Genomic DNA, 15531 nt, shown 5'->3' on the forward strand with positions numbered 1-15531 from the left:
TTCCACTCATCTATCGCTGCTCAGCACACTACCCTAAACCTTTGTGCTCCAAATAATAACAACCCATATTTTGCAATTTGGGCAGAGCTTGGGGACAGCACCTCTGGTCCCCTCATGTCAGCTGGGCAGCTTGAAGCCCACATGCCTCACAGTTGCTGCCAGCTGCCAGCTGGGACCTTAGCTGGGGCTGTGGTAGGAACACCCACATGTGGCCTGTCTATTTGGCATCTTGGCTTCCTCCCAACATGGTAGCTGTGTCCGCAATACAAATGTCCTGAGAGAATGAGGCAGAAGCCTATTCACCCATATGCCTTAGAAGTCAGATAGTGTCACTTCTGCATCAGTCACACGCTCTTAGATTCAAGGGGAGGGAGCATAGAGCTCACCTCTTGATGAAGGAAGGCTAACTTCACGTTTCAAAAAGAGCACATGAGCCCTGGCCAGGTGGGTTGGGGCATCATCCCAAACATCCTAAGGTTGCAGGTTTCATTCTGATTCAGGGCACACACCTAGGCTGTGGGTTCCATCACCAGCTGGGGTGCATATAGGAAGCAGTCAACTGATGTTTCTCTCCCTGTCTCCCACCCTTCCTCCCTCTCTAAAAGTCAATGAAAACATATCCTCCTGTGAGGATTTTTAAAAAGCACATGATATGTGTCATCTTTACAAAATATACTGACACCCAATTCATCTTCTGGAAACTAGTAAATCTAGGTACATACACATACCAGATTAAATATGCCATTGTATAGCAATTCTCTAAGATGTTGTATCCAAGACAACAAATTTATTAAATTTACATTACAGGTCTTGACAGTTGGTTAGATGGGCCAACGTAGACATAACTACATAAATCAAATTTAGGCTCAGGTCATTGCATTCATTTGGGATGCAGAGAAAAACATGGCCAGAAGTGATGAATTTAAAAGTAGTCATCTTTTCTCTTGGTGCATCATAAGAAGAGGTTAAGTGCTTGGTGAAACTATAGCAATATTTTCAGGACATTCTATTATCATTTCCTAAATTGATGCTTTGGTGAATGTGAGGGTCAGAGTTATTAAACTGTGCCCTATTGGTCTGGAATAAAACTCGTAGGGGTGCAGAAAGTTTTGTATTAAAGTAACAAAAGAGAACAATTAGGCTTCGTTGAGACAAAAAAATCAAAACCCTACTAAAACATGCAAAAGAAAGGCTACATTTTTTACAATAGACTAGGAAGAGACTTGCTTTCTAGATCTGTCTTTGTCATTTGCTAACTGTGAAGTCTTGAACAAATATTTCCTCCTCTCAAGTATTTTATTTCTTTATATAAAAATCAAGAAATTAAATGAGTGACAAATTTCTTTTCACTAATAGCTGTTCACTTTAAGTGATATGGAATCCATTAATTAAATCCAGCACAGGTTCTGTTTCACAAAACTGCCGAGCCCCTCCATCAACAAACGTCACAGTGCCCTTGGAGCCAGCGGCCTCCTGTTTGTCCTTATGACAGAAAAAAGTCCTCAGAGAACAGGCGATTATGTGGACCACAGGGCAGGATTGCAATGAGGACAAAGAGAGAAAAAACAATTGATCCTGCCTGGCACCTCCCACAGAGCATCCACTCTGAGATGAAGAAGCAGGAATGAAGTAGTCAGCCCTTCCTCTCAGACATTTACAGGGGACAGCCTGTAGAGTTAGGTGCCCAAGGACCAGTGTAGCCTCATCACTACCCAGATGTGTGGTTCTCAATATCATGATTCTTAATTCTCTGTGAAGTTTCCTTATCTTAAAAAAGGGTAAATAATAGTGCCTCCACCGTGCTGGTGTTCTAAATATTAAATAAGCCAACACAGGTATGTAGCACACTTTCTGGCACACAGTAATCATTCCATAAACATGGGTCCTGTGTCTCATCCGAAGCTCAGCATCTCTGGCTCATCCACGGACAAGACGGTTTTGACAAAATGATTCTACAGAGCACTATTTGGAAGAAGAATGAGGGAAGAGTCACCAAGAACAGTCTCAAAACGATAATTCTGGATAATCATTGTAAAAACGGTTATCCATATCTATGAACCAGAATACAGAGACTGACCCAGATAACGGAATGTAGTGTTTAATAAATAATGAAATTTACATGTGTCTGTCTCTGGGAAATTAATTCTATATTTTAGGAGATTCTATAAAATCAGGAAGAAACTATAAAATGAATATCATTTATAGTTAGACTACTTTCTGGTTTTATACACAGTCATTTTGTCTCCATCTAAACTAGAGAACTGTTGATCCCCAAACAGGGTGTGGTTCCTCTTCATCCAAATACTAGAGAACTCCTGGAAGATCGATATAATATTGTGGGTTTAAGTAGATTGTTGTTTATAAGCAGAAAAGCAAGAAGGTTTCCTTTAACATTAATATAATTACCTGTGCCAGTAAATTAATATTGATATAATACTATTTAAAACTCATCTGCAAATTTTATTTTAAATGTCTCCATTGTCTCACTAGTGTCTTTTTTCCGGTAGAGGATCAATTAATTTTCCCACACTGCATTTAATGGTAATGTCTCCTTAGTCTCTTCCAGTCTGGAACAATTCCTCCACCGGCCTTTCTCATGACATGAATACTTTGGAAGAGTATTAGCCAGTTATTTTGTCCTATGTTTCCTTATGATTAGATTAAGGCATGTATTTTTGGCAATAAGACCTCAAAAGTGATGTTGTAACCTTCCCCCATGTTAAGGTTGTATCTGAAGGCCTCTTCTGTGTCTCAAAGCCTGAGAAGTAGGAACACACATGTCTGAGGGCAGGAGCAGAGGAGATAGAATTTGCCCTTCTTCTGCCTTCTGAGTCTCTTCAGGCCCTAGGCAGAGGGGTGTGGGGGGGTGGGGGTTGGAGGAAGCCCACCCACCTTGGGGAGAGCCCTCTCTCCTTTACTCAGTTCACCAAGTCAAATGCTAATCTCTTCCCGAAACACCCTCATAGACGCACCCAGTGGTACTGTTTTGCCAGTTATCTGAGCATCACTTTGCTCAGTCAAGTTGACTCATAAAAATTAATTATCACATGGTTAACAAAATTCAATACTATCATGAATAAACCTGACTATATTGCAAATTAAAAACAGAACCACACTGAAGAGAGTGAAGAAATAAAAAAAATGAATGCAAATATTTTAGGAAGACAGTATTTGAGTAAATACTGTAAGACTGGAGACAAAAATAACTGTATAGAGAGAGTGTACAATAACTAATAAATATGCGTTTTTCACAGTTCTGAATTTATATTCACTGAGGAAGAATTTGACTTCATATAAAAACCTATTTTAAGGAAAGGAGGACAAACCATACTCCCAAATATTTATTCACTCGTTCACTCACTACTCTCTCACTACTCACTCATTCATATATTGACTCAATCTTTAAAATCGGATAATCAACCATGTTTTGACACATACTCAAGAGTAAATAACCATTCAACGTGTAACTTATAAAGCAGAATGCCAACACAGGATTCCTCAAAACCACAGGTGCTTGGAGACTCACCATTGAAATTAACATTGCGGATGTACTTCAGCAACTTCTTGCCCCCAGCTTGCTCCATCTCCGGACAGACGCCCCGGTAGTCAGCACAAAGATCCTTGTTCATGTGATGCAGGGCATGAGCCATCGCGTAGACTGCGTCAATCACGAACTGAACTTTCCCCTCCTGCTCATAGTTGGAATCTTTTCCAATTCTCTCCTGTCCTGCACATTAAAACAAGAAGCACACAAAGATTGGCGTTGAGTAGAATGTCTACATTTGTCTTTACTTTCAACTACGCTTAAAGCAAACAATGTTTTGAGGACCAGGACAGTGCAAGCCACACAGCCACATGTGACTACATTATTAGGTAGTTTTTAGTAGTTGACTTTGGAGCACATCACACTAATCTTTCCAATCATTATTACATGCACTTTAGAAGCAGCCACTACACTATTCAAAATGTGGTGGTCCCATAGAATCGAGGGATCACTGGGATTAGGAGCTGGGCTGCCATATTCAAATCTTTAAAGCTCACTTACTCTAGAAAGGTGAGAGGCCGAAAGGGAAAACAGATGAAATTCCACACGGAGCTCACTACCTTCTCTATATCTACTCCATCCACCTTCTGTGTTGACTGTCTCAATTGTTGGTATTACTTGGAACTCAGATACTTAGGCTAAAAAATCTGGTGTCATTTTTCATTGTTTCCTGACTCTCACTCCCCATTAACCACATACATGTATATGGAGCTAATGAATAGCCAAGTTCTATCAGTTCTACCTCTGATTCACTGAACAGTTTTGGCCAAACTAAAAATGCCCTACCTATGCGGTCCTCATCTCCCATCTGGATGCAAGGCCACGTATCTCCATCTACTCTACTCATTCCTCTGTGTCCTCTTTCTCACTACAAAGCTCATCACTTCATCCCCATGCTCCAAATGCTTCAATGGTTCTCCGTTGCCTCCAAGCCCTGTCCACTGACAACTGAGAATGTCCATCCCCATCTGCCTAGTAACAGTAAGAACTGACATTGTGTCCCCCACCCCATTGTGTTGGAAGCTTTGCATACATTATTTCTAGCCTCACTTTGTGAGATAAATATTATTTATCCTCTTTATCCAGATGGGAAAGCTGAGCCTTAGAGATTAAATCATCTTTCCATCGTCATTTACAGACAGATCAATGATGATCATTCAGGCTTGTCTGGCCCCAAAGCCTTCTCCCTATGTTGGCCTACCCCAGGCTTTCCCTACATTTTTTATTGCCAAATAGGTACACTTTTTTATTGTTGTTCCAGGCAGGTACTTTTTTTTTATTGTTGTTCCAGACAAGTATGGCTATTTTTTTCCTGAATACATCATAAACTCCAATGTTAAACAATCTTTGCTCATGCTCCTTACTTTGCTAGAAATGTCCTTCCCCATTGCTTTTGCCCATCATAATTTAATTTTCTCTCCATGGCACAATTCAATGGTAGCCAACTCTGAGCCCCTCAATCATAATGAATGATTTTACAAAACATTTCAAATCTTTATTATAACATTAATAATAGCACTATATTTTAATGCTCTAACATTTCATTTCTTTTCTTATATTCCCAACACTGAACAAAGCATTTAGTATCTAGCAGATTCTAAACAACAGTTGTATTAAATTACACAGTCATTTAGTTCAAGGTACCAGGAACTCTCTTTAGACCTCTTGTCCCTCTATGAGAAATAATTAGCTACAAATTGCCTTCCACTTTCATAGCACCAATCTCCAAATTGTTTCCTACAGCACATTTGTGTAGTAAAGACACAACAGGAATTTTGCAACCCCATCTTATTCTCCTGCGAAGGGTTCCTGACAGTTAAATAGTTGTAGACTTCTTTACCAGAGAATTGTTCGGAGCATTTACTTTTATATAAAAAAAAAAAAGCATAATTTCCAAGAAGAAAACGCAGAATTTCCCAAATTTACTGGAATTTGCATCTTTCCTTTTCAGAGCACACATCACTATATTATATGGCAGACACTTCTGTGGTTTATGTGCATATCATTTAAGTAACAATCAATTGATGCTCACTGCTAGTTACTTGATTTAGGCCTTTCAGCATGTTTAGACTAGGATTGTTTTAAACGTGTTTTTATTGATTTTTAGAGAGAGAAAGAGAGAGGGAAAAAGAGAGGAACATCAGTGTGAGAGTGCAACATCAATTGGCTGCTTCCTGCACGCCCTCTACCAAGGATTGAGCCCTGCAACCCAAACACGTGCCCTGACCAGGAATTGAACCAGCAAATGGTACACAGGATGACACCCAACCAACTGAGCCACACAGGCCAAGGCTAGAGTAGGAATTTTCTTTTTTAAGATAAAATTCCTCATGAATTCCTACTGCTACTTCCAATTCAAACCCAGGACTAGTGGGTATTTCCTAACCTTGGCACTCGTACACCTCTACCTCCCCTTTTCCTGAGAAAAATCCTCATTCCTAATGATACCATTATGATTATTCATTCACTTTATCCCATGGTATGCAGATAACATTGTAAGAAAAACAATCATGTCTAACAAACAGTCTAAATAATGTAATGTAATGAACAGCCTAGTGCAAATACGTGCTTTTCAATTTTTGTCTGGGTATTTTGGTGATAGATTCTGAGAAGTGGGGCTGCTTTGTTAAAGAGTAAATTCGTATGTATTTTTGCTAATTATTGGCAGATTCCTCTTTAACAGGTTTGCACCATGTTGCTTTTCCAGAAACAAAAGATGAGAGTGTTCATTTCCCTACCACCTCACCACCCAAGTGTATTGTCAAACTTGGATTGTCTTTAATCAGATATGAAAAAAATGCTACAAGTGTACTTTTATTTTTCTTATTTTAGGGGAGGTTGAACATCACCCTTTAAAAAAGCCATTGTATTTCTTCTTCTGTTTACTTTTTCTGTAAACAGTCTATAATATAGCCAATTGTTGTAAAAAGTTGTTGGTCATTTCTCTAATTTTAAAGGCTTTTTATTAATTTAACATATTAATTCATTGAGATTAAGTTGCAACTATTTTTCCAAGTTTGCAATTTTTCTTTAACTTTAGGTATTTCTTTTTAAAATAAAATTACATTAGGTAAAAATTGTTTTGTTTTTAAAATTATCAGTTTCTTTTATTCTTATTGCTTCCGGATTTTCAGTCATGGTTGGAAAGAAATGTCCCCACTCTCAGAGTATAGAAGATCCATATTTTCTTCTAGAATTTTTTTAAAGATATATATATTTGATCCACTTAAAATGTATTCTGGTGTACAGTATGAAAAATAAATGAAAATTTATCTTTTTCCACATAGCTCTTCAGTTATAACATATAACAGTTGAGCTTTTCTCACCGATTTGAAGTGCTGCCTTTATTATATACGAAATGTCCACATAAATTGGGTCTCTTTCACGGTTTTAAAAATTTGTTTCATTGTACCAATATTAGAGTTTCACTTATAAAAGTTCTATGATATATGTTAATAACTGATAGGTTAACCTTCTCTCTCACTATAAGTGTTCATCCACCAAAATTGTTCATGTTTCCCGTATTTTCCTGGTTGTTTTTATTTATTTATTTACTCAAATAAACTTTACCACCCATTTATCTAGCTTGAGAAAGAAAAAACCTAATGGTACATTAACTGGGCTCACGATGTATTTATACATAAAGTTAGCTAAAACATATCTTTATGAAGGTGAGTCTTTCTATCTGTATCTTTCCATTTGCTCAAGGTTTGCTTTGCCTCCTTCAATAGTGTTTTAAAGTTACTCTCATGTAGGTTTGAGTGTGTTGGTGAAACTAGCCTATGTATGAGATTTATTTTTGCTAATATAAATATCACATACATATGTATATATATATACATATACACACACACACACACACCTCCTATATAACAAATAGATAATATGCTAATTAGACTGGGCAGCAGTTCCAGAATGACCAGTGGGAGGGGCTGTGGGGCTGCAAAGCAGCTGGGGTGCAAGGGCTGAGCTCCTTGCACAAATTTCGTGCACCAGGCCTCTAATATATATATATATATGTATTGCTATGTGTATTCTCACTGGTTTTTTGGTCATATACATAAAAGTTTTTTTTTGTTTGTTTTATTGTGGTTACTATTTTTCAGTCTCACAAAACATTTTAAACATAGTGAAAGTTTGAAAGAATTTTCCAGTGAATCCACCATCCAGATTCTTATATTAACATTTTACTATACTTATTTTATAGGGCCATTCATTTTCTAATATTCCTTTAAAACCTGCTACTTTACAAATTTCTCTTATGATTTATAGTACTTAAAAGAGGCAATCTTGAAGGCATTATGACCACTATAAAATATATACTATGAAATGGGTTCAGACTAATAATTCAGGAGAGCAGTTTCTGAACTGCACTCATAAAGACATTCATCCCAGAAAGAATGCCTTGAAAAATAATTGCAATGTTTTAAATAATGAACCATTTTATTATTTGTGAAATACTGCAGGCTTTATCCCTCTCTTGGAGAGTCACCAGGTACCTTAGCGTATTAAAGGCTCTAAGACTTACAGGATACATTTGTCTTTGGGGTTACCAGGACTAGAAAAATGTACCCTTATATCAAGAAAATCAGAAGTGGCCAGTTCATTAAAAAAAAAAGTTTAAAGTTACTTCCCCTGCTGTAGCAGACACAACTGTCTGTCCCTTTCTGAGAGTTTCTGGTTACTCATTTACCACCTCCCCTCCTCCCCTAACAGAACTCTATTCTCTAGATGTTGGTGGCCTACTGAAGGGGTGAGCGGTTCTGGACTTCTCTTGAGCCTCACTGAGTCAATTCTGTTTGTTCAAGCCAATCCGATTTCCTCCCCAAGGGCTAATTTAGGAACAGGCATGGTATCTAATTCAAACCAGTGAGATGGAAGAAAGGAGTTTAGTTGGGAGCTCCTGAAAAACTTTATTTGCTTTAAAAAATAAAAAGATGGGCTCAATTGTATCAAAAGCAACACACACACGCACGCACACACACACACACATACACACACACACACACCCTCTGCAGTTACTCTAATCACTTTTTGGTCCTGAGGAAATCACACAGCATAAAAATGACAGCAGAATAAAAATGTGTTAGAGATATGAAGATACAATTGATCTGTGAGTTGCCAAATATTTTCCAAATTCTTTGAACACTACACTTCTTATCCATACACCACTTGATAACATTCTAACGGACAAGCATTAAGCATGCCTCCCCCACAACCAAAATGAAAAGTGAAATGCAGTTTTAAAGTGTGGCGATGCCCTGGCCTCCTGTGTGGTTCCGTTGGGCGAGTTTCCTCTGTGCACCAAGAGGTCCTTAGTTCGATTCCAGGTCAAGGCCCATGCCCGGGTTTTGGGCTTGATCCCTGAGGGAGGCAGTTGATGGATGTGTTTTTTCTCTCTCCCTTCCTCTCTCTCTAAAAAATTCAATAAAAACATATATAAAAATATAAAGCATGGTGATTGTGGTGGCATTGAGAGGAAGGTGAGGGGGGAGTGGAAGATGGTGTAAGGGGGGTAAATGTTGACGGGAAAAATAAAGTAAAAAGTTCAAAAATATATTTAACATAAGTTGAAGTAGGAAAAAATAACTTTTCCCTTTAATTCTCAGTGGATAGATCATCCTTTCCATTTTCCTGACTAACTGAGGTGTCATTACATTCTCTCCTTGGATAAAAGGCCTCCCTTTTCATCACATGTCTCAGCAAAGAGTCCGAGGTTGAGGTAAAATGAGGTGAACTCTGAAGCATTATCTTTTACGTCAGCATGCAAAGAAGCTTGCCCTCTGAAGTCTCCTGATTTTCTGCTCCATTGTTATTTTTACCCAAAGAGTCCAGTCTTTTAACCTTCTGTTGACTACACTGTCAGCTGCACTACATAAGAATGACCCATAAACTTTCACTACCGGGATTGCTAGTGCTCATTCGGTTGGAAGGACCTGCTTAACTTGCCCATTTTAACATACTGCTTTCTCAGAATGCATGCCTTAGACCACTACTCGGGGGAGGGGGTGGTGGAAGGCATAGAAAATGCAAGGAAATATGGATTTTAAATATTTATATTCATATTTCAATGTGGACACCAAAAGACAGGATGGGAGCTGGGCAGGAGACACACGGGAAGGTGTGCTAATGCAGACTGGAAAACATACCAGAAAGGGTCAGCAGATGTGAACTGGCCCAGTGCTCGCCTTCTGTTGCCAAGGAGTGAACATTTGTGCGTTTTGTTTGGATTTCATGTATGAATTGAAGCCATGTGCACTGGGAAGACCTCTGTGAAATCAGGCATGCTTGTGCTGACTGTGCTTCCAAACCTTGCATTCAACACATTTTACGTTAGTTAACATAAAGCCTCAATCTTAAGTACTTCTTACGGCTGAAGTTCTGAGTATTGCTGTATATAATGAACTCAAATACTAATAATTGGAATCTACTGCCAATGACAAATACCCCTAATAAACAGGACAAGAATGTGCCACAGGAGATTTGAGGATAGAGTCAGGACATATTTGGTTTGTGACAAAACGGATAGATCTTGGGTAAAGAGGATGCGAGGCCAGCAGGTTGGACATCATGGAGGGCTAGGGCAACATGGCAGGACTCTGAAAAAAGCCAAGGTCACCCGGCAAGCCTTACTAAGATGCAACTGCAGTCCCTCCCATAACTTAATAAATAACTCCATTTTCTTGATAACCTTTATTTCTTCTGAGTATACATTTATCTTTATAAGATGAATGTTAATAGTAAAATAAGGTCATGTGTTCATAGAAATTGACTGTGTTGCCATCTCTTACAGCGACCACACTTATAGAATCTCAGAGAAACAACCCGTGGCCTGCAAGGAGTATCAGTAGAAGGAAAGTCAGAAGACCTGTGTTGAGCCAAAAGCCTGTAGTAGACCTAGCTAGTTTTACACAGTGGTTAGAGAGTTGACCCAAAGATGGAAGGATCTTAGGTTCAATTCCTGGTCAAGGGCACATACCTGGGTTGCAGGTTCCCCACCCCAGTAGGGGCACATGTGGGAGGTAACCGATCAATGTGTCTCTCATATCAATGTTTCTCTCACTGTTTCTCCTCCTCCCTTCCACTCTCTCTAAGAATCAATGGAAAAAAGTACCCTCGGGTGACGATTAAGAAAGAAAAACACCCGTAGTGTTGCCATGCCTCTATTTGTGCGGCCCAGTGAGAGTTCAGTGGGATGACTGGCTCCAAAAAGAATGAGGGCGTCCATGGCCATAGTGCTGTGGGCAGCATGTGGTCAGGCACATTTTCTGTGCACCCGGTTCTGTGCCAAGCACTCGTCACAGTTTAATTTTAACCCTCATAACTCTCACTTGGGGAGGTATTGTTTCTTCCATTGGCCAGCCATTCCCTGCCTCTCTGTTACTTTACTATGCATTATAGACACTTAGGTAAATGGTTCCTACCAGGACCGCACATGGAAAGCAATAACTGGGATACTTTCCTCTTCGTTTTATTTCCAACATACGTTTAGAGCCAAAAATAATCTCAAAATTCATGCTAATCCTGATTTTTACATCCTCTTATTCCCACTGCAAGGAGGAAATGGATGGTTTCTTCCCTGGCCTCTCCCCTCCAGTGGAAAAGTTAATACCCAGAAAAATCAGCGAAAGGCTGGCCGAAGAACAAAGAAAACAAAGCAAAAATGCCAGATGACTTACCAACTGATTCTCTACCTCGGCGATTTTCAGCCTTTTTCATCTCATGGCACACATAAACTAACTACCGAAAGTCTGGGGCACACCTGAAAATCTATTCAAGTTTTTGCAGATATGACAAAAATAGATATAATTTTGATCCATTCACACTGGATGGTTATTGTTGTGTTGGCTGTTGTCACTTATTTATTTATTTGCCAATCTAAGGGAGACGGGGTCAGTGTCCCTGACTAAATAGGTTATCACATGTTTTATAACTTCTTGCAGCACACTGGTTGAAAATCGCTGCTCTACCTTGATGGCCAAAATTTAGTTGCAATGGAACCCTTAATATCCTAATATACTCATGGAATATTCCATTATAAATTCAAAAAATAGTTCTAGCAAGGGAGGAAAACAATGTCTAGCCACAAACCCTCCTTTCTAGTCATTTTCCATGCCGGATGCTTCCTGGAGAGCTACTTAAGTGTTACTTAAAACTGTTTTCTTCTGCTAATGCATGTTCAATTTCCAGGTTAAGTGCAAGCAAGGGTAGTATGCAGACTGTAAACCTGACTGAGATAGGGCAGGGTGGGGTGGGGTAGGGTGGGGTGGGGTAGGTTTCACACAATGCACAGGGGAATGTCTCAGCCCCAATGTTTACAGCCCCCAGAAGTGTGGAAGGGGTTCAGAGAGACTCAACCAAGACCAACCGTAGTCTGTTGTAGGCAATGCCAGCCAGCTTGGCAAAGATAAGAACAGCGCCTCTGAACCCCACAAGGAAACAAGAAAAAGATGTGTTTTCTTAAAGCAGTGCATCAATTCCATTTCCATTTCTCACAGACTTTCTCTCCTCTGATTTCTTAAGCCAAATTTCTACTTCTACAGTGTTGGTTGCGTCTTCTATGCAAACTGTAAAATCGTTGGCGAAGCATTCTTTCCAGAACTAACAATAAAAATTTAATAACGATGAAATAAAAATAATACTGCTATAGATGCCTATCCTCTTAACCCATTCTTCAGCCCAAACCCCTTTCAAATGGGGTGCTGGCCTCTAAAAATTCTGTTTCTGCCATCCCAGGAGTAGTATTCAATTGGAATTTTCAGAATATTAACAGAATGATTTATCCAAAATGCACTGAGATGCCAGATGTAGTAATTGGTCTGTGCAATCACCAGTAGTAGCTGCTGAAACCGTGAGTGGAAAGGCTGGTGGGAATTTTATAGTGAACAGACCAAAGTGACAACACTGGAACCATTATCTAGTCTTTTCCTACTGCTCCCCCTCCCCCATCCTTTTCCTCCTCCTCTGGCTTTAGACATTAGCAAGTAACTTGATTCAGAAAAAGGTAGTGTGTGTGTGTGTGTGTGTGTGTGTGTGTGTGTGTGTGTGTGAGAGAGAGAGAGAGAGAGAGAGAGAGAGAGAGAGAGAGTCAGTCCTGAATCTGATCAAGCTTTGGGATCTATAGACTAATTTACAGGAAACACAGAAAATAAGAAACATGTAAATCAACATTTCAGAGATGTACACAGCAAAATCCAAAAGTGAGACATTCTACAGAAATAGTAAAAGCTGTTTTCTTTAACAAACAATTGACAAGGTAAAAATAAAGAGGAACATTTTTAGATTATAAAGACTTAGATATATCGAAAATGTTGTGTTTGCACTTTTAGATCCACATGTGAGAAAACCAACAGTAAAAACATATTCATGAGAAAAGTCAGAGACTATTTGATGATAAGCAAATGTTTGTTTGGTTTGTGTGTGTTTGTGTTGCATATTTTAAAAGCACTTATCTCTTAGAGATGTATACTGTAGTATTAAAAAATATAAATATTAATGTGGACTTTAAATTGGCCAGTAGTGAGAGAAAAAGAAGTGGCCATATGTGAAAATAAATTGGCCACATATTGAGTGCTGTGTGGTTCAGTGATGGATACATGGGGATTCATCATACTGTTCTCTCGGCTTTTGGCTTTTGAGTTTGTTTGAAAGATCTCACTATAATACTGCAAATAAAAGAAGAGGGGGAAAAAAAGAGTATGAAGATAAGGAACAAAACAAAAAAAACACATACACAAAAAGAAGAATATTGAGATTAAGGAAAAGGGAAATAGGAAGGGAGGCAGTAAAGATGAAGTTAGTTGTATTTAAGTGACACCTACTATGCGCCTGACACCCATCGGGCTACAGATACAAACATGGAACCCTTTTATGCTCCCACACGCCACAGCTCTGGTCAGATGCTGTTATGGAAAAGCAGATTCTATCTCTCATGTCAGGTCTCACAGAAAGGTTATTCTGTTTCTGTGCATTTATGAAGGGGCACACATACTGTAGATGCTATGGCATATGGGCGGGGTCTTTGACTCCCATGGTCTAATGTCTCTTCCTAGCAGGCTTATCGTGGGTTGGAATGATTTTGTTCACTGGCACCAGGACCCTTTGCTTCCTGAGACGCAGAGAAAAGGCATAAGGGAATTCATCCCACTGGATGGTTTGAAAGGACTTCTCAGAATAATCACCAATGAAATCTCATAGAAAAGGCCATTGTTTAGCTCCAGTTGAGTTGCATATCTAGTTCTAGTGACTAAAGAAAAAAGGGTATATATATATATATATATATATATATATATATATATATATATATCCATCCCCAGAGGCAAGTCTCAGTCTTAAACATTGCTTTATGCCCAGAACCCAAAACAGGGCCTGGAATATAATGGATATCCAGTAAATGCATGTCTAATGAAGGTTGAAAGAATGAATGAATATACTAGAAAGGAAGATAAAGGAGCAAGTAGCTTCTGTAAGTGATTAGAAAAGAAAGGTTGCAATCCTTCACCCTGGATAGCTGGCGGCTGAGATGGAGAGTTTAATTCAGGTGACCAGATGATTGTAGGCTGAGATTGAGAGAAAATGGCAACACACCAAACCATGATATTTCGGATTATTTTCTTCAACTGGGTTGTTATGTGGCTAAAGACTCTACTTATCATTGCTTCCACTGATTTCCACTAAGTTATTCAAGTAAAGGTGAAAAGAATATCCTGTTAGGTTTTTTTTTTAAGTTGAGATTAATTTTACACTAAAACATGCAGATGAATACATACCTCTTCACCTACACTTTTGACCATTTAGTTGTGGTCACTCAAAAATAAAAAAGATAGGTTCCTTCCTATTGAGTCCTAACAATATTCATAAATGATGAGAAATGTAGTTGATGGGATTCTCAAGAGTTTCTAAAGACTCTTCACTTCCTAGAAATGTCACATTCCACCTGTGTTAAGAAAAATAGAACAGCTATCCTGACAAGGAAAAAAATCTTAACAGCTCCTAACCAGAAGGTAGAAACTGACAGTTCACCAGTCAGAACACACTTGATAATTTGCCTGAAGAGCAACTAGCCATATCCTGCTACCTGAGGAAGAAAAATAAAGGCTTATGTTGCCAATATGATTTAATTGGGAGAAAGTCCTTCAAAAATCTCAACATTTTAAAACCAAAATGTGATGGCATTTTTATCTCTCCTGTAATGAACTCAACCACTGCCCACGGAAAAGATCTTGGAGCATGGAGGCTGGTAGCAGACAAACCTGGGTTGAAATTCTGCCTCTGTGTACATTATGCTTGTGACTAAAAAGAAGTTATATAACATCTCTAAACTTGTTTCTTCATCTATAAAAAAATACTCATTATGAAAGAGAAACATAATTCTCCCCGTGTGGCTAGAAATTGTATCACTTACATTGCTTCCAAGCACACAGTCAGAAACAGACTACCAAAATCAAGGTCAATGTTTACCTAACCGCTCCTGGGATTGGTAGTTTCACCCCTAGGCTTCATTTCCAAAGCTCACCTGAACCTTCATAGGCTCAAGTGACCATCCTCTTCCAGACCATTCTCAGAACTAAATCTTTCATGCCTCCCATCCAACCTTCGCTGGACACTGCCCATGGGACAAGCCTCTCTGATCATCCTCGACTTGCCAAGCTCTTACCCCCTTATGTTAACTTCCTTGCTCATTCATCTCCTTTTGACAAGTCCTTTGGGGTCTCTGGAACTTCTAATCCACAATGATCATTCCTTAATCCAAACATACTTCCTAACTTAACTAAAACACTGATGTTTCCTGAGAACACTGCTTAACCCTGCAGATCTTTTAAGTGGAGATATTTTCTTTCCTTGCATAACCCAATACAATTCGCATCCTATAAATTATTTTTCTCCCTTGTAAAAACCTTCTCCATTGAGTCTTACCCCTGTGGGTCTTGACCCGTTTGTCAAGAACTGTGAAGGGTCTGAGGTTTTACCATACCTGCAAGCCTACA

The 15531-nt window shown here is 39.0% G+C and overlaps 1 protein-coding gene across 1 annotated transcript in view; it reads right to left on the reverse strand.

The window, feature by feature from the left end:
• The window catches only part of GRM7 (glutamate metabotropic receptor 7), a 688017-nt gene that overhangs the window by 202331 nt on the left and 470155 nt on the right, over positions 1 to 15531 (reverse strand). Inside the window, exons 5-6 of the mRNA XM_023749437.1 lie at positions 7224 to 7266; positions 3527 to 3736 (exon numbers count right to left, since the gene is read on the reverse strand). Of these exons, the coding sequence (XP_023605205.1) occupies positions 3527 to 3736; positions 7224 to 7266 (253 nt within the window). The remainder of the gene's footprint in view (positions 1 to 3526; positions 3737 to 7223; positions 7267 to 15531) is intronic.

This window comes from Myotis lucifugus, unplaced genomic scaffold, assembly GCF_000147115.1.
Source record: "Myotis lucifugus unplaced genomic scaffold, Myoluc2.0 scaffold_8, whole genome shotgun sequence".
Classification (NCBI taxonomy): Eukaryota; Metazoa; Chordata; class Mammalia; order Chiroptera; family Vespertilionidae; genus Myotis; species Myotis lucifugus.